The 21,055-nt window shown below is 36.6% G+C and overlaps 1 protein-coding gene across 1 annotated transcript in view; it reads right to left on the bottom strand.

The window, feature by feature from the left end:
- LOC104160013 (MICOS complex subunit MIC19-like) overlaps positions 1-21,055 on the bottom strand; it is a gene marked incomplete at both ends in the record, with an annotated part of 94,156 nt that overhangs the window by 31,813 nt on the left and 41,288 nt on the right. Inside the window, one exon of the mRNA XM_009698064.1 lies at positions 12,908-13,052. Within this exon, the coding sequence (XP_009696366.1) occupies positions 12,908-13,052 (145 nt within the window). The remainder of the gene's footprint in view (positions 1-12,907; positions 13,053-21,055) is intronic.

Genomic DNA, 21,055 nt, shown 5'->3' with positions numbered 1-21,055 from the left:
ATTGTTCATAAAAGGCACTGAAGTTTTTTTCAGAGTCTGTTTTGTCCAAGAAATCATTAATGGAAGCATTGATCAGCATCAGCACACTACCAGTCTGTATCGCCACAGATTCCAGTCTTATCAGGATACTTCATGCTCATCTTCCACTAAAATATCTCTTACTTCTCAAGGCTACATGGATCTGCTCTCCTGATACACCAGGACTGACCATCAGTTAAAAAAAAAAAAAATAAAAAAAATCAACAAAATAAGGATGTCAAACCATTGACAGATTTTAAAGATCCTTCAAGGGTTGTGACCTCACTTTCACTTTAAGGCAAACACACACTCCTGCTGTACTGACTCACAGCAATTATGTGGTCATCTTCTTTTCTTGCTACAAACTACTTAATTGCATTTATACTTGATGGAACTTGACCACCAGTTTTCTACTGGTCTACTGTCGGAAGATAAAGTCACTCTTCCAGAAAGGACAGCTTATTTTTTCCATGAGCCTCCAAAACAAACAGGAATATAGGAATAAAACTGGTAGCACTGGAAAACAATGTAGGCTAGCAAGAAAAATCTGTTTAAAATAAATGAAAGCTTGCCTTAATATCCCCTTCTGTTCCTTAAGGCCAAATCTGTTCATGCAAAAATGTAAAATGAACTTTTAAGACATACCAAACCGCAAGAGAAAACAACAGGCGCTATTTTTCTGCTGTACAACAGCTCACTTGCAGGTAGAGCGTTCAAAGAATTATTTTCTCAAGTTCAGTATCTTCTTCCAACATCATTACTTTCAGACAAAATAACTATAGCGTTTTTTTCTCTCATGCTTCAAACGGGCAGATAAAAGTGAGACGGAAAATTACAATATTACATGAGTTACTATAATGTAAAACAAAGATCCATCTGACCTACTTATCTGCGTACTTCTTAGAAGATGCCCCATTACTAAGGCAGAAATAACACCCACTCATTATCCTTCCAACATCCTCTTGCCTACCTTCAGAAGCATTAAAAGAAAATCTGACAGATATTCTACAGAAGTATTGCACCAAAATAGCAGGTACATTAAGCTATCGCTGAGAGTCTGCTGTCACGACTTGAATATTTGGGAGCCCTTCACTTGCCTTACAGGCTAGAAATGACTTGGCTATCAGTGTTGCATACAGTAATTCTCTTCCCTCTGAGAAGATTTCAGAGCAGCCTTTCTGCCTCTAAATGCAAGAACCACCCAGCAAAACAGGGCAGAAGGCTCCTTGTTGGGTTATTCACAAGCTTAAATACAGACCCGTGGTCACAAATGGACTTTGAAAGTCAACCTGTATTTACCTCCAGAATTACTTTAATAATTTTCAATTCACTCTTACACCCTTCAGGCGTACAAACTCCCAACATTGCTCTCAGCCAAAAACATTCACCTACACCTAAACCTCCTTTTTCAATGTCATGGCTTTTTTCCTTTATGTATGCTAAATAACCTAGTAGAAATTATTTTGAAATGCAACCATTAAAGGTATGCTAATGACTATGAATTGTGACAGCTGCTGCAGAAACAAGCCTGTTGGCTCAGGCACAGCACCATTAACTATCATAAAGTACTCTGGACTTGCTCATTTATTACTCCTGCATAGCCCAAGGGGGGAAAAGGGGGGAACAGCAAGAGTTTCTTTCTCCAAAGCAAAATCATAAGCCACTTACTTATCCTAATGTCATGATCCCCACTGTTTATCTGCATGATAATTAGGAAAATGAGAAGTAATGAATTTTTTTTTATTTATTTATTTACAAACGTGATTTGAATTCAACCATCTACAAAAAAGACAATGCAGTATCTTATCATGCTAACAGACTGGTGGATCTTCCAAGCTCAGAACTAAATTATAATTATCAGCCACATCAACCAAGAAGTAATGTCACAAGCAAATATTACCATCTTCTTTTGCCATGGCTTCCCAAAAATGAATGTTGACAAACTTATCCCATATCCTTCCTATGAAATTTTTTAAACAGCAAACTTGACAGCTGAAACCAGTTTCTGCTTTCAAAATTCATTATAAATTAAAAAAAGTTTTGTAGGCTACATGTTGAAATCAGCATATTTTGAGGTGGAAGGTACATCCTGAAAAGAAAATGGCTTGGCTTCAATTCTCTATATCGCTTGTATAAATGAAAGTGTGATTTTTTTCTTATTACGAGTAACATAGCCACCTGTGTGTCAGATTCCCCAAATACACAACCTCACAGAAGGAAAGACTAGCACACACACATACAACTGTACACACAAAGGCTATCATCGCTACATTTCTTGGAAGGAGACTGAATTTCCAACTACATACTCCACTGCACTTTGCAGGACAGAGATGACAGACTGTGCTATTGGGAACAGTGAAATTAAACAGTCCTCAGCCTTCAGAGGATCGTACTATCAAGAGAATAATTTTTATTACCGAAATAAAATGGTATATTAACATTCCCAATTTATTAACCTTTACACTTTAAACTCTTCCCTCCTTTAAAAAAAGGAGGCAGACCAGTTTTTCTTCCATGCACATACTGGCATGTCTACCACAGAATATATCATACAAGCAATACATGATATGACTGAAAAATTTCTTATCATCTGTATCAAAAAAAACCAAAAATCACACCACATAGAATTAACCATGACATTCCATTTTCTTTCCTCACCCTCTGTCTGAAATATCCTTTTTAATTGGATTTGTATAGATCTCCTTTAGATACATTGGCATCTATTGCTACAACACTTAAGCATCTCAACATATTCCACATGTCTAGTGGGACTCCGATATGAGAAGACATGGACACTCAAAGTTACATCAAAACCTGAGAATTTTTTTTTATTCCTTCAAGTACCTTAAACCATGCAGCATATTTTGTAACATTATGTAAGTAGATCTATGGCAATGATTATGAGAACACCAATAGTAACTGTATTCGATGGCACTTTTTGATCACATTTCACTCTGACTTCTGATACAGAAATTCATAAGAACTGTTCTCTTTGGTGAAGGTTAAATCATTTCTTCCTGATGACAACTGTTACGCTAACCATTAGCTGTTGTGGGCTCTTTGCTAACCAAAAGTGGTAACTAAGACTGAGAATTGACGGACAAGGAGAGGCAACAAAACTTTTCAATCTTATAAACTGCATTTGAACTGCAGAAAAAAAGGCATGCAACAGTATTTCAGAGTCATCATTTACTTCTCCTGTGGAGACACTGAAGTTTCACTGTTTCAATAACTCATAGCAGAAACACAAGTCGTCCAATTTTATACTAATAAATAAATAATATGTCAAAGTGCACAAAGAGCAGAAAAAGTATTAAAAAACAAAACCAATAAATATGTCTCGGGCATCACTTAAGTTTGTGTTTTGGTTAAAGCAGAATATGACATCATCGTTGCAAATACTGATAATGTAGATGGTCTTGCCACTCGCTTTGGCCTTACCAACATTAAAGTCTGAGTGCTTTTTTATTTGTTTGAAGCTATTTAACAGAGCTTTCCTAAAGTGTATTTTCTCTCTCCCTCATATAAACACAGCACCAGACTTAAACTTTCAGAAATGCCTCAGGAAAAACATTTTGTTAACATTGCCTTGGTGGTACTAAGGTTGGAAGGTCCCATTTTCTAAATGAGAAAGAGATGTAAAATCAGGTGGCAATGGAACTCCTGAATACAAAAGAGCTTGAAGGAGTGGAACAAACATGAAAATGGACATCCACCACTAAGCTCCGAGTTCCTCAAGACTGTCAGGAGAGTCAGCTCCTCCTAAATGAGGCAATGTACATGTAATTAACTATTTACCTACCAGTGCCTCACACTTCATTACGTTCAAGTTTAAAACCCAATGTTGGGCATAGTTGTGAATATAAAAGTTGGTGCCGGACAGTCTATTCACCTGCTTAGTTACGAGGAAATTCAAGATTTCTTCCTCTCCTCCTCCTCCCATTCCCAAGAAATACTGTCACCACAAAACTTTCTGGAAAACAGAGAGACAACATATTTCCCAGAGGAAAGAAATTTTTCATTATTCCAGGATTTCCGAGATGTAAGAAGCACGTATTGCACTCACTCCTAAACAGGCTCTGTCAACAAAATTCAGTATCCAGATTCTCAACTGCTCTCAGTAAAAGGGGAGATCTACAAAATTACAGGTAGTTACACAAAAAGAAAAGGGATGTCTACAAAACAAAACTATCAAATTAAGCCATAAGGAACACTATACGTACCACTTTGTCATCTTATTGCTACTTACAACAAATCCTCACTTTTTTTTCAGCTTGATACTTCAAAAGGAAGGGCCCTTGTCTCAGAACTTGCTGGCAACAGAATAGGCAGAGTCCTGATTATAGCAAATACTACAACAGTACACAGAGTGAATATCATAAAACAGCAACATCAGGACCACTAATCAATACAGTGACTTTTTAATAAATAGTGACTTTTTAAAATATTTATAGGTAGCTAGATCCTTTCCGAACTGTCCTTTTTCAATGGCTCGGTCCCCTTCTTTCAGTTGGTGTTCCTAAACAAAATACCCACGTTATACAGTGAAGAGTCCTCAGATAAGTTACAGTTATCATGAAATAAGGATTTTCGTTAATTATTCAGGAGGTCATTAGTAAAACAAATTTGTCTTAATTTCAGTCCCCTCTGTCCCCCAAACAACCTTTCTTCTCCTAAGCCTTCTAATTCAACCCCAAACTAGAGTACTCTAAAGTAGAAATGAGGGAATATTTGCCTAGTCAAAATCAACCTAACCTGAGAGTAAACAAATATTAAATGAAAGTCAGAATGAGAGTCTCAAGACCTAGCAAATTGTTTTGTTGAAATGGAGGAGACTGTATTATGTTTCAAGACTTCCGTCGAATGAACATATTTTAATCCATTGCACGTATTTAGACCATGTCACATACAAGGACAAGTCTTGACAACTCTTTGATTTGGCTTTTGTGGTGTCATACAACTGGCAGGGTGTACAGGCTCCAAAAGCCCAGAAGTAATCAAAAGGAGTCTGGATAGGAATATTTGTACACAAGCATTGTGCTCAAAGCTTCAAGAGAACGTTATTTAAAACATTCTTTTCATGATATCTTGAGGGTAGAAATGGGACTTCTCTCTGGAAAAGAGAAGGTATACGTAGAAAGGATTAATATGCTTACTTTTTGCCCATGCATGACAAGGAATGATGATATTCATTTGAAAAGATAGCATGGCAATTTTGTGAGCCATTCAATAAAAAGGGAGTAGCAAGAACAAATTGGTTAATGAATGAGGGAGGAGAGAGGAGAGTATTATGCAGTGAATCTATAAAAATGAACTCAATTTGAATTCAACCAAAAGAACAAATTGATGGAGCAGCAGGCTTTGTAAAGCACTAGATCTTCATCTGGATGCTGAGATAACACAGTGATTAATTTTGCTTCTGTCAAATATCTTGGGGTTTGCTATTTAAGAATTAAAAAAAAAAAAAAAGCACGATTTTAAATGCTGTTTGACTATCAAAACACTTTCCTCTCACTATTCAAAAAGAAATTTTAAAGATAATAAATGCTCACTCTATGTACCTTCTTTGCCTTCAAAATTTTCTTTTTTTACAGTAGTTTTCCTCTCTGTCAAACTTTGACACACAGGAAAAAAAACCACAATTAACCATTACATACACAATTTCAAAAAATATATATACATCTGTAACATGTTGCCAAGTGAAAAACTGAAGGAAGGAGAAAATTATTTGTATTGTTCCATTCAAACAAATATTTTAAATGTCAGGATGGACATTGTAAAGGGACAGAAGAGAAACACAGGTAAGCAACTTCTTATTCTAGTTCACAGGCACCTAATGGCAGTTTCAGGGATGAAATAAAACATTTGCTTAACAGTTCATATGACAGAGATCGTACTGGGATTACAACCTACAGCATGAAGAGTATTATCACCCGCAGGCTATTTTAAATTATTTTTACTGTTAACTATATCAAGGGCAGAAAAAATTCTCCGCTCTTTATTAATGAAGTAATTTTAGACATGCAAGTGGGTCTTTACCATTTCTTCAAGGCACATATATTTGTCCAGATAAGAAAACCATTCATGATTTGCAAATATTTAGTAGAAGTCCCAATTCTTGCATTGCTATAAAAAAGTATTATTAATCTCTATTTGCATAGAAACACTTTTTTTTTTCATGCAGTAGTTTCACATCATCTATTTAACATCCCAGAAAAGACGGAAAGCCAGATTCCTATCCCAAACACCGCTGCAGTAGAAATGCCAGAAAGAGAGGGAGAGAGAGTCAGCGAGAGAAGAAATGTGTGCCAGGAGAGACGTAAGCCATATCCATGACATTACGTTTATTCAAAGAAAGGTGAGCACATACACTGCAATGGAGTTCACTATTTTCAAAATGTAAATGACTTCTTCATTGTATTCCACTTCCTTCTCTACAAAAACAACCAAACCCCTCTCCCTCAAAACAAAAGAATATAGATCACATCTCCAATAATCAAAAATAACTGCTTCCTCCGCTTTTGTCTTTTACCCTCTCTCCTACAACAGGAGAAAAGAAAACCAAACCAATGACTTTCACCCATATCACAAGAGTACTAATGCAAAAAGTCTATTTGCTGGAACAAAACTGCTTTTTCTGCATAGCGGTAACAACAGTGCATGGCAAAAAAAAAACCCACAACATGTACATAAACCTGAAATCTTACATCTCCAAAAATCTCTACTTTCAAGGAGATTTCAAGAGAAATATCTACTTTCTAAATTATAAAACTGAAGAACAAGAGACAATACAATTATCGCTAGATTTAATTTTCTACCACGTGGTTTCCAGACTTTAAGTCTAATTTTCAAATATGAGCCTTTCAATATTTTTACTACCATAAATTGTAAATTATAGTTACCAATCATACTGTACTTTTCAGAAACAGCTTGGCCCTCCCTACAGTAAGCAATCATGTTTTGCCTCAGGCTATGTAGTTTACCTCAAATTATTTCAGAATCATCTAAAAAGATTCATTTTTCTATTAAAATGATGAATGAGCTAAATGAGGTATGTAATAAATACTGCAGGTTTGTAAACAGACTTCTTTTCTCTTGAGAACTAATGCCTTAACTCATTTAGTAATTCTTCCCCCTGGTATTTTCTAGTGAAGTCATCCTTAAAATATGGTTAGCACCGGACTGTTTGGAAAGAGCAGGAAGGGTCAGAATATAATCTGCTTATGGAAAACAGGAGACCTCCTCTTGACAAAGCTAATGAATTGAAGACAGGAAAAATAAATGCAACACTAAAGCAAAGGTCATTGCATAGCACACGTACGTGGTGACTTGGACCAGCCACCCAAGGATGATAGGGACAACTCCTAAACAGTTCAGACACGGAGGAGTGAAACACTCCATTTTAACAATGTGTATTCAATTATGACAATAGGTCAAATTCACTCCTAACATAACTCAACATGCTTCAGCTCTGATATATCAAGGAATGTATTTTGTCTATTGATTTCAGTGCTCAGAAAAGTAAAAGAAGAATTATACATCTCAAATATGATTTTGCTAGGGAAAAAAAAAAATAAACAAACTGATTACCACATTCACCTAAGGTGCAAAAAGTGCTTTTTAATATAAGGATACTTCTACCAAATTGATTTTTTGAACACAGAATTTATTAATGGACCTTCTTGTGTAGAAAATAATTTTCAAAACAGAAAAATACCTCAGCAACAACAGTTTTCGTTCTCTAACAGGTACTTCAATGAAAGCTTGGAACAATACATGGGGAAATATATATAATTGTATTAGTACGGATACAGATTTCTAATGATACCAATAATCAAATTTTAATGTTACAGTTACAGCACATGAATAGAACAGTATTTCTGTGCCTCTTCAAAGGGAAATGAGACTTTAATGTCATTGGCAGCTCAATAAAACCATTTTCTAACATATAGGATCTTAATGACAGCTCGTTTCAGTCCAGACAGTGAAGCAAATATGTTAACAGCAAACTCCAGGTCATTATAAGGAGATGGAAATACAACAGGTCCTCTGCACTTTGGATAACTATTGATTTTTTTACTCCATATTCTCTGCGTCTCACCCTGACTCACATAATGACTCAAGTGATGGAACGTCAATAAGCTATTTATGGCAAAGCTACCACATTTAAAGCCACTCAACAAGACTATGCCCAACTCAACTATCCACAACTTTTAGATGCACAGTAAAGATGTCCAGCAATAAATACTGCAAAGGAGGATAGGTCTGCTGCCTGTGTGAGTAACACGTAATACAAGTATCCTTGGAGCAGTCAGAAGCTTGAGACCTTCACCTACACCGGTCCAGTCTTTGCTAAAGTGGACCACACCAGTACTGAAATTCTTTATGGTTAGACTGAAATAAAAAACTTCATAATAAATTAAGTCCTCCTTCAAGAAGGATAGGCAGAAAAAAATATCATATACTTGCTAAGAGTATGGAAGAAAGAAATTTTTATCAGCTGCACTGCTACAGGTAGGTCTCACGTGCGACTTTAAGCACAGTACTTTGGTGAAAACACTGAGAGACACTTTGCAAATATCATGTCTCAAAACTGACTGTAGGTAAAACTAAAGGGACAAAACCACTCTCTTTGGTGGCAAGGGCAGTTCAAGAAGTTTCATTTTCTTCCCTCAACAACTTGACCTCAATAGAGAGTTTGCAATTTCCTTAATTCAGCCATTTTTGTAGTCAAGCTATAAAGCAGATTGTGGGCATATCTGCATTTGAATAAGGCCTCCAGGACGGATTTGTAATGCATTTGCTTCGGTCCACATCATCTGCACTGACGATACAGAAAAGGAGGTGAACTGCACTGCAGATGAAAGTGGATAGAAAAAGAGGTAAAGAAATTCTTCATCAGCAAAGCATCCCTTACACCTAACACTGACGTACACCTGACCCTTCAAAATAAGTTAGTTCACATCATTTTCCAGACAGGAGGAAAAAAAAAAAAAAAAAAGAAAACAAAAAGAAAACAAGAATGAACTAATGAACTTCTCCCAAGTCAGCTCATTTCAGCATCAAGTATCAGCCCTACTGCAATGGAGACAGCAGGATCACACAGCCACAGATGGGTGAGAAGCCAGAGGAGATGCAAGACCTCACCAGTTCTTCAGCACACCGAGTCCCACTGGCATCGCATTTTAAAGACTATCCCACTAAATGCTGTGGGATAAGGAAAGTTAGGCTATGTCTGAAATACTCCCCAAAGTCAATGACATCTGAAGGCATTACTACAGGAATCAACAGCAGTTGGATTTATTTCTGCTAAATTAAGCATCAACAGTTGAACAAATCCTCACACTGACTCCACAAGAGATTTCTAGGGCTTTGGTCAGGGTCTGGAAATTCCACTCTAAACTGTAATTTCTACCTTGGTTGGTACAAACGTCAAAATTACTGGTTTGTAAACCTCTGGATCTCCCCAAAAATTGTTTCTGAAGAAGTGACATCCCATCAGCCACTGTCCAGTCCACTTATACTGAGGGAGCTTTCCCTAACAGCTTACACAGCACATAAGTAGTTCAGCTATCATTAGCTCATCTATCATCTCCAAATTTCTTTCAGAGCTTTTATGAATACCATCCAGGCTTGAAGAGCTGTTATAGGTAAAACTGTTGATTTTCCTTAATGTTTTCTACCAAAATTTCAGATCTGAGACCTTGTTTGAGGAGACCTCTGCAAAAAAAAGTTTTGACATATGAACTTTCAAAAGTTCCTCCATCCTGAAGAGACGTGAAAAAAATTAACTCGGGTCTTTTGCCGCTATGGCCTCCTCTATTCCATGCGCTGCTCATACTCCCCAATCTGTTCCTGGATCTACAGTCTTTGGTAGGATCCTCGTTCCACGGTGAGCAGGTGTGCGCATGTTAGCTTTTATACCTTTTGTTCATTATTCTTTAAAATCCTTTTTGTCATACTTGTTTTTTGGCAGGGTTGGGTTTTAACATTTAGCCTAACAAATGTCACAACCCTCCTCATTCTGCTCATTTTGAAATTATTTCAGTTGGTTTTTTTTTTAAGGATGTCCTCCTTCTTTACCTTGCCTTGCTGTCCAACCGCTGCCAACTTCTTTTAGGTTTCTTTTTTTGAGAAGTGGAGTACTTTCACTTAAGAGACAAACAACATCTTCCTGTAGTTCTTGTTAACTGCAAAGCTTTTCCTTATTTAGCTGTTTGGTTTAGCTTCATTTTATCCATTTTTTTCATTTGTATGAAGAGTTTATGCTAACTTTTGGGGTGTTAACATTTAAAAATTTCTTCTTTCTGAAACTACAAGCAGCAGCTGGCATTAAAATTGTTTAAGAATGGCAAATATTTCAATCTAACAATTTTATGTCTATTTATTAAAACTGAATTAGCAGCCTTTATAAAGAAAAAATAAAATTCTTCCTTTCTACCATAATTTCTTTTCCTTTGCACTATTTAAACAACTTAGCAGCAGCAAAGGAATTAATTTGTAGATAATGTTACTGACATTTCAGAAACACTCTTTTTTCTCAAAAAAAGAATCTGGCAGATCAAATCCGGGCTACATAAAATACAAATCTACCGTAGCAGTTTACTCATTCTGCCTGACAAACGGTACACATAGATATATCCTCCCGTGCTACGGATTTTATAAATTCAGCTTGGGTTCATGAAACAAATAAACAGCTAGCATAAGCAACGAAATCAAGGCAATAAAAACTGACCAGCTACAGGAAAATAAAGGAGGCAATTTATAGAAGGACTTGCAAGGAAGGTGAGAATTACTCAATGTTTTAATGTTTAGACCATTTTAAGGAAACAAATACACAAAGCCTACTTGCTACTTCATTATCTTACAGTACACTTCAAAGAATGATGAATTCGCAGCAGCAATAGCAAATGTGCATAGCAATTTTCACCAAAGAACCTCTAAAATTTCACAGATTGAAACCGTAAGATGATCAAAACCGAGATGATTGTGCCAGGATACATAACTCACTAGGAGAGCTCAGATACCTTGGTTCTCTTCTGATGTGCAAAATCTTTGCCCTGACATGCCTATGCTTCCACAAAAGCATGTTATTGGTAGTCAGCTCTAAAATGCCACGCCGGGATGCTGTCACCACGGAAAGGCAGCAATTCATACTGTCCTCCACGTGAGGGGACATCCTGTAGGATTTTAAGGTGCTTCCTTCATTTCATTAGCACCATTTGTATGTTCTTCTTCCAAATCAACACGCAGCGACACCATACACCTTGAAACACCACTCCCCAGGCTGATAAGGTTCAAAATTAGTTAACAGCAATTCTCAATTGCTTCACGTAGTCAGTACTAACTTAAATATTCCAGAGTAAGTAAAAATTAACAATAAAATTGACATAATGGCTAAATAAACCAGTTTGATATCCGTAATAAGAAATCTCTCAAGCATTTGGCTGATGAGAAAGGCATCATGTGCTTCTCAAAAGCACAGTGCTAACTACAGTAGTAAGTGAGACACGTAAACCCCCTGGTAATTATGCAAATAATATTCCCCATTATAAATCTTCAGCTTCTCATTAGGTTGAGGCCACAAAACCCTTATCTCTCTCGCACAATACTAAGAATCCAAGGGTTTAAAGGCATAAGACTAAGGCTGTACCTTGGTCATTATTCCTCTCCATTTTCCTTTGTTCCCATATTTTAAAATGACAAAATATTAAACATTTGTTTACCATACCGTAATCATTCTTCAATAATAACATTACCATAGAGGTGAAAAAGCACTGGGAAATGTCTGCAAAAGATACTAATGCTCAGGTGTACTTAGGTTAAATTTGTTTGGTTTTAAACTGCAATTTGGAAAAATAACATGGGCAATAGATATTTACTTACACGGCATAAAGCTGTTGCTTATTGAAGTGACTGGTTTACTATGTTAGAAACAAATAAACCTTAAGAAAGCTTTGATTTGATTTCAGATACAAAGGGCCAAATATTTAGATAGTTGCCGACAAAAGTAATTTATTTTCATAGCAATGTTCACATAAGCATTTTAAACTTTTTTTCTTGAAAATACCAACTTCTTTACTATTTATACTCAAGTTATAAAAAAAAAAAAAGTATTCATAACTCAGAGAAATAATGATGATTGTTACGAAGAGGAGTCAATACAGACTCAATATAGCAAGCAACTACTATATATAAGAACTTATAAATCTGCCAGACATTTGAAATGAACTGAAGTATTCAGTGTTAGTTTTCAGAGGAAAATAGCCACCCATATTTTACAACTTCCTTGTCAGGAAGTTTTTATACATCAGCTCTAATGAAATATGATTCTTTGATATGGAATTTTTCACTAAGCTGGTTCCAAGATTTGAGACAATCATCAAAAGTTAGATTTTTTTATTGTTGTTTTCTAGCACATAAGAGACTTAAAAAAAGATACTTTTTTAATTCTTATTGTTAGCCAGATTTCTAGCCCAGAAATATTATGGACTTCCTTTGAATATGAAGTAATTAATTTCTAGAAATGTTCCCTTGTATTCTGTAACTTCTTAACATAAAATAACCAAATTTAGTAACTAGACCTAGACTATTGTATTACTCTTCCACTCTCTGAAAAAAAAGACATTTAATATTATCTGCACACATAAGACGACATGTATTTGCATCCTTCAGAAAAGTTAGGCTCCTTCTAATCAGCTATTCTTAAGACATAGATATTTGACCAAAAAAAAGAAATAAAATAAAATTACATACTATTAACTAGTAATAAAGAAAAAACAAATAACAAGAAGAAATCTGCTTTCCTCTTGAACCAATAGTTTGAAACAAGGCTGAAGATATGGTCGCTTGAAAAATCTGAGCCTTCTATAAAAGTTTCTGAACTTACAAAACGCTGTGCCTTCTGACGCTCCTCTTCTGTTGCAGCTCTCTCTCGAAGAATGGCTCGAGTCAAATGTTCATTTGAAGAAATCCTTTCTCGTTCCAGAATTTTGCCAAACTCATCACGTACATACATTTGTTCTTGTTTCAATCTACAGAAGGTGAAGGGAAATTCAGATTGAAGTATATTTTTCCAAAAGTAGTTTAAAAGGACATAGGCACAGTCATTTTAAAAGCAGTCACTGCTATTATCAGCTTCTCAAAACTCCTAAATACAAATTTTCACTAAAAATTCCAAAAGTTTATTTCAGATTGAAGTGTCAAAATCAGAACACACAAAAGCCATAAGCTTTAGTATCACTATTCATTAAATCCTACAAAATACAACTAATTCAACAGCTTTATGAAAATATATTTTTAAGGAGCAGGAATATGCACAGAGCTCGGTTGGTTTTGTTCTGTTTCCAAGAAACCCTTTTTCCAGGAAAATCCTTCACCCCCGCAGTCAGTGGGGACTCAACTTCCCGCTAAAACTCTATTCTTTTCTGCACTGGGATAATGCTTTCTTGCCTCTGGACGCACCATAAACCCAAATACTGCATCTATTTACCAAGGCACAAAAAGATAGAAAAACCATAATAAACCTTTCCAAGCGATTTGAGAGGATGAGATGAAAATAGCTAGTGTTACAACAGAGCTAGTAAAGGCAACTCCAACCTCAGAAAATGTTCAACATTTGTATGTCACAAACCATAAATATATTTGAAATCTTCACTATAGTGCTTGATATAAGCACATTGTATGTAATTTTCATGAAAATACACAGATATTAATTGTTTAGCTAATAAAACTTATCTGTTGCATGTGTGTTGTGACACTGAACACCGAGTCAGCCGTAGGGAACTCTGAACAGTAATAGCAGTATGAAACACTGGTTTTCAAATAGATTTTTGAAAGAGTGATGGAGAGGAAGCTTAAGTATTCTCAGTGCATTTATACGTTGTCAAGGGAGCTTCAGAGAACAAATCATAATGAGTAGGGTCACTTTGTAAAAGGTACTAGCATTATAGTACATTAGATTCTTCCCCAGGGAAAATATTTAAGTGAGGTGGGGAGGAAAAAAAGACAATTACAAGATGTATTACTTCTGTGCTCACACACAACCCTCTGAAATGCAGCAACCAACTGGGAATCTTTATAAAAAGTTTATTAAGCAGCATCTTCAATTACTCTAGCAAAAAAAGTCAGACTACGCACACATGGACCAAATTCCATTAAGTGATTTCCCAAGGTCCCCCAAATTATTCCAGCAGCATTGATATAACAAATCCTTCACACAATCAATGGTGCAGTCAAAACACGATGGTTGTCTTTTCGATTGGAGAAATCATGTTTTGTCTAAAAAGAAAAAAAAGTGTCAAAATAGAAGTCTCAGCAGCTTTTTCTTGTGAGAGACAGCAGCGAAAGCATGTAGCGTTTCCTGAGACTAAAGCAAGCTCCTTCCTCATCCTTTCCGGATTTTAATTCCCACAAGCGTTTTTCCCCTAAAAATGTCCCTTCTTTATTCATATCATATCTAGCAGAGTAATTAAAGTATACTAAATCAGATAATATCTGAAAAAGGCTGCCAGAGGTTTCCACATTACAAACTCTCCAAAATGTAAAAAAAAAAAATAAAAATAAACCAGATAAAAAATAAACGACATATAATTCTTGGCAAATTATTCCCGTATTTGATATGAGGTCAGTTAGTCTTCTCAAGTCTTCTCCTACTTGCCCCTGGAATTACAAACCTTCGCAAGATCTCCTCTCAACCTTTTGCAAAAAGAAGAAAGTCAGTTTTCCTAACACTTAAAAATAATGGGCTCCTAATGGCAAGATAAACCCTTTGATGGCTTACACTGACTGCTGTTACATTCAGCTTCCCTGCTAAGTACACTACAGAGGGACGGGATGTTCTTTTCTACTTTTGCCAAAACTCCGCGTGTCCTTTGCTGCAAACTTGCTACAAAATGATGACCCAGAATCTCGTCTACATTCACGATTCATCTGACTCCTCACCCGAGAGCGAGCCGTTAAAAAGTTTCTCGTCAGAAGCTCTGACATCCCACAGAATTAGCAGACAATAACACAGCTGTGGGTACTGCCACACCAGTGACAGAAGGGATGGCTGTATAATGCTGGTTTCCCAGCATTATTCCCAGCATTCCCAGCATTTCCCCCCCAGCAGAGACCTCGGGCAAGACTTGCTATTTCGACCTTAACCAGTCCATTTAAAATTAGTCCAGGTATCTCAATACTAGCTTGTAGCTATTCCAGTTTTGAACATCTTCTTGGCCATGAACATCTGTACCCTACCATAGCAAGTGAAGAAAGGATGTGGACAGGACACTCAAAATTGGCACCTATAAAATCTCTGCCAAAGCTGTGTAACTCTACACCTGATCATCTAAATTACCGGTTTCCAAGTACACCATGTGATAAAAATCTCATAAAAAGGATTCTGTGCCGTCCTTTGTTGGCAACCGCATCTCACTGTTGTTGCCAAACCGATCCTCCAAGGAACTTCCATCGCAACGGAGTAACTGATAGGAGTGCAGAGAAAGTCCCTCATTTCCAACTCCCACCTTTGGTAATAATGCATTATACGCTTTTTAACAAATTACAAGTGATGAGTTCTTTCCCAATATATGAAGATGAAAACCAATATTTAATACTAGCTTGCTCATTGATACCAATACCAGTAATGATGTGACATATTTACATCAAAAACTGAAAGGTTTTATCTATGTTGTTCATAACATTCGTCCAAATTCATTTTTCTTGGTTACAGACTACCCTCCTACCTTAAAGTGGGATTTCTTGATGTCTTCAAAAGTACACTCACAATGCCGTAAAAGTCACCATAAATATCCAAACACAAAATTGTAAGCATTTATCAGGTCATCAGGTAGTTAATGGTTTTGCAGCTAAGCAGTAACGCCTTGCAGAAATTGATCCAACTTCATCCAAAACAACAACAACAAAAAAAACCTAACACCACCCACCACAAAACCAAAACTGCCACCACCACAACCCCCCCCACCCCCAAAAAAAAACCCCACCAAACAAACAAAAAAACCCAAAACAAACCTTACTGCTGTCCCTATTCCAGCTGCAAGGCTGTGGCAGAAGTTCATCTTCTGGAGATTTAGGAATGTTCATGTAATCTCCAAACTCAATTTATACTTGCCCCACTTAAACACATTCACTTTGAGGAGAAAGATCATGTTAAGATAATAGTCTTGTCTGCTGTTCCATCTTCTATTTTTCATGCAAACAAAACCCACTCTTTCAGGCTTTTATGTTGTTTCCCTGATCAACCCATCAGCTCTTCCCTGCAGCTGTTGCAGAACTACATGCTCCACTTGCAGAGGATTCCACTTTGGTGATTAAAATATACTTCCCAAGTTTTTTTATTCCCCAAAATATTCGTTAGCTTGTTAGCAGAAGTACCTGGCACTTTCATACCACTTATCAGTAGGAGTCAGTCATTTATTTCCTCATATATGACACCTTAACCTTTCTTTTGCAGTAGTATCACTAAATTTTGTAACACATGCATCTTTCAGAAATAAAAATATTAACATTAGTTCCAAGACAGATTTCTGAGAAATCCCATTACTAACCACCTTCCAGACTAATCATCTCCATTTGCCATTCACAACAAATCTCCACCTTCTCCAGTTTAACCAGTAATTTTCTAAAGATGGAAAGTGTTTTAGTAGTTATTGACCAGATTAGGCCTACTGTGTTTCTGTCGTTTTAAAGTAGCCATGTTGGTATGGGGGGGAAGTCAAATTATTTATTCTCTGCTGCGGCCTTCCTTTAGTAAACGCATATATTGCCTCTTATTTTCCATGGCCGCCTACGTCAGTAACGAATCTCTTCAAGATTTGTTACATCTTTGCCACTAATTTTACTTCAACACTTCCAGAACTGTCTGGATCACCTTCTACTCCCCCCAAAAACATCCTTCTTTGGTAAGTGAAAAAAAAAAAAAAGAAAAAAAAAATCTATTTAGTTTTAAACATACTGGAGTAAAGAAAATGAAAACTTCCACTCAACCTTTAGCAATTCTCATTTTGACTTCTTGGCTTCCTTTGGCTCCATGACTTTTGGCATAAAGGTTTCTTTGTCGGTCCATATGTCTGCACATGCATCCTGTGGACCCTTGGCTCAACCGCAATCCTTTTTGAAGGCAGCTATTCAACCAGCAACACATGGAGCTCTTTCCTACATGGCTTTTCTTCTTGTTTGGCTCTGAAATACGGGACAGTTTTCACAGCTTTGTCTTTTCAGTTCTCTGAATTTGCCTTTGTCTTTGAATTTCCAACCCTCCTCTACATTCTTTCTCCTCTCCTCTACACAAAGAGTTTATCAGCTCTTCAGTTGGCTTAACTAGACGCCTCCTTTCATCAAGACGTAGTTGCTGATGTCACAAAGCAATTCTGCAATTTATTCGCTCATGTCCGGAAGCAAAAGCTTGCTCCTTCACCAGAGGTTAGCTGCAAGCCAAAGTACCTCCCTGCATTACTGTGTCTGCAAGTTCAAAGGCTTGGTGACGTCCGTGTATCCAGCTTTGCCAATGTGTTTAGGAGTAGTCTTCTTAAACTGAGATCAAGACACTCAGGTCACCTCAGTCAGAGCAAGCTGTACAGCAAACATTTTACTGATTTTTTTTTTTGTTTGTTTGTTTGTTCCTTGTGTGACATTCTACCATAAAAGAGATTTATACTATTTCATGATCAAATTTTATTCAATTTAGGCCAAAAAGGACTTGGTTTATGTTAGTCAAAAGCACCCAAGACTGCCATGCCCACAGCAGCACCTTTAAGTAAAACTTTAAAGTCTTTCCTATCTACTCTAATCCTCATTGACGTGATGAGGAACGTACCTCATCGTACCTACAGAACAAAATATAACTAGTTAACTTCCTGAAGTATCCACTAAACTTTCTCATTTAGGGCAACTTTTATTCACAGAAGTCCTAAATACCCATCTCAACTGATTTAAATTCATCAGAGTTTTAACAAAATAAGTAGGATTTTGAAGTAATTTTCATTTATTTGAGTTATATAATTGGGTGGCTTGTAGGAGCTTAATGAAACAAACACAAGGCAGATACGTGCTGATCGCAAACATTCGCTTGCATCAACTTACAGTAGTTTTCTTCCTTGACATTATAAATTCATTTTACTGGCATTCAGCATGTACTGCTGCTGAATAAAGGCAAACATCAGCTAAATCTACAGTAATAAATTATATTATTATCTAGCCAAAAGTAAAAAATAAATAGATGCATATCTGCAATTTATAAGGAGTTAAACAGCACAACTTGTCAGTACAGTCCACTACTGCAAGAATTCCACAAAAATAGACCACTTAAAATGACATTTTTAATTACAACAAACATAAGGCTCAATATAATGGTGCTCACGTTTAAGCACACAACTCTAGTTAACAGACAAGAGACATTACACATTACACTGATCATTTATACATAAAGAAAGAAAGAGTTTTAAGAAAAGGTGCTGAAACAGCAGAGAAGGCTGCTGGCTATACATTTTTCTACACAGTTGATAGTTTGAATAAAATACTTCTAAATAATTATGAAATACTGTTTCAAGAAGTATACAGCTATTTAGTTACAGTAGCTGATTTAATGAAATACAGTATGCAATGTTATCACTTTTCCATAGTGCTATTTAAAAATACACATAAAGCATTAACAAGAACCTCTACGTGCTTAAGTTTGGATTAACACTTCACAGTATTTCATGCTCTCAGCTGTTTTATGGCACACAATCATACATAAAACCCAACAACTCCTGCCTTTCTACAGCACTATCTTTTAGGACTTTCAACACTGAGTTAATCTATGAAGAAAATTTATGTACTTGTACTTTTTGCAATTTAGTAAACAAACAAACAATTATTAAGTTACTTATTACCCTAAAACCTCTGGCACTTAAATTCTACATCATAACTTCTTTCACTCATCCTGTAAATGCTCGATGATTGTCTCTTACTTCATCAAATAGAAAGTGCAGTCCACAGCTCTCATGGAATCACACAATCATTTAGGCTGGAAGGGACCTCATGTGATCATCTGGTTCAAACTCCCTGCTCAAGCAGGGTCAGCTAGAGTAGGTTGCACAAGACTGTGTCCAGTTGGGTTTTGAATATCTCCACAGACGGAGACTTCACAACCTCCTAGGGCAACTCGATCCAGTGTCTGACCACCTTCACAGTGTTTTCTTGTGTTTAGACTGAATTTCACGTGTTTCAGCTTGTGACTGTTGTCTCTTGTCCTAATCCCCAGATCTCCCTGCTTGCCGTTCCTGAAAATGCGAGTGACATTTGCTTTCTCACAGTCTTCAGGAACCTCTTCTGATCACCAGGACCTTTCAAAGATAACTGAGAGTGGCCTCACAATGACATCAGCCAGCTCCCTCAGCACTTGTGGGTGCAACTCATCAGTCCCCATGGAACCTCTTTATGTTCAGTTTGTTTAAGTGTTCCTAACCTGATCCTTCTTCACCATGGCTAAGTTGTCTGTGCTCCAGACCTCCCCTCTGGTCTCAAGGTCCTGGGATTCCGGAAACCTGGCCTGAACAGTAAAGACAGAGGAAGGAAAGGCAAAGGTGGCTTTAGAGTACCTCCACCTTCTCTATTTCCTTTGTCACCAGGAACCCTGCTCCATTTAGCAGTGGGTCCACACTTATCCCCGTCTTCCTTTTGCTGTTGATTTTAACACTATATTCTGGTATTCGTATCTAAATAGACAGGTATCTCCATCTATCCATACACTATCTGCTGATAGATAACTAAAAGTAATTAAATATTGACATTAAGTAAAGCAATAGCAAAAATAACAAACAATACCTTTAATTTTGCTATTTATGTAAACACAAAGTTTACAGACTGAAGACAGGAAAATGTGTGCATACTTTCCTGAAATTTTTCTTTGAACAATCTAGTACACACAAAATTCAATTTTTAGCTTCTTCAGTGGTACTTCAACCTAGTTTTATCTTGGAAGCAACGGTATATTCTTGCAGCCAATGACTGGCATAATTAACCTACTGGACACACTTCCTGCAGTTATACTTCAAAATAACAGGTCATATCCTGAATACAGATATTCTAAATATTAAAACATGGGGAAGAAAAAGCTTTTGTCAGAAGAAAAGAAATTGTACTGGCTAAAACTGGACACACCTTTGTACCGATAGCCCTCACAGTACCGCAAACATCCTGCTTATCTCAAAACAGAGACTAAAAATGCTCGGCCTGAGGCTCTTGTTTCCTTTAAAGACTGGACTTAAGAGCTTAGCTAGAGGAGAAAAAAAAAATAAATATGGAATTTCCTTTGTTATAAGCTTACCTATTTGAACGAAAAACTTGAATCCAGATCCCCTGTAGAGAAAATTCCTAGATTTAAGTAATTCTCATCTCATTGGAGACAGCAGCCCCTTGCAGTCACTCAGAGCAGAACGTTATCACATGCATTAAAATTACTAAACACAAAAAGCAGACTTAAGTATATGAAGTTTGTATTTTCCTCAAAAAAACCCAAACACAACAAACGACCAGAAGTACGATTGAAGACTGCTGTCACTGAGGGAAAAAAAAAAATCCTGGAGGAAACTGCAAGAGGCTAGGTAAAATCCTGATACGCTAACCACCAAAGACTTCTGGATCTCAGAACAAACAGAAGCATAATAAGAATTTGGATAGTTTTGTTATCATATTATCATATTTAGGTTCCACTATAAGACAGATTTTGGACCGTTTTATTCCTGAATTCACATTAATCAAAATAATGTTTGCAGTACACTCCACCTAAATCAGATTCCGTTAATATTGAACACAAAACCTTACACATTATTCTCAAGGAGCAATCTCCCACCAGCAGACAGATGAAAAGAATTCTGAAAGATGCTGTGATATATATAAGCCACTTTGTTCTTAGATCTAGATTTTTTGAGGGGTGGGCAGGAGGAACAGAGACAAAGCCAAAGTTATACATGTCATCACAACCATCTCCTGAAGCAGACCTTCAAACCAAAGCCAAAGAGGAAATATCTGATTTCAGCAGAATAACCTTTTT

This window comes from Cariama cristata, unplaced genomic scaffold (assembly GCF_000690535.1).
Source record: "Cariama cristata isolate BGI_N322 unplaced genomic scaffold, ASM69053v1 scaffold604, whole genome shotgun sequence".
Taxonomy (NCBI): Eukaryota; Metazoa; Chordata; class Aves; order Cariamiformes; family Cariamidae; genus Cariama; species Cariama cristata.
This window is presented reverse-complemented; position numbering and strand designations above follow the sequence as displayed.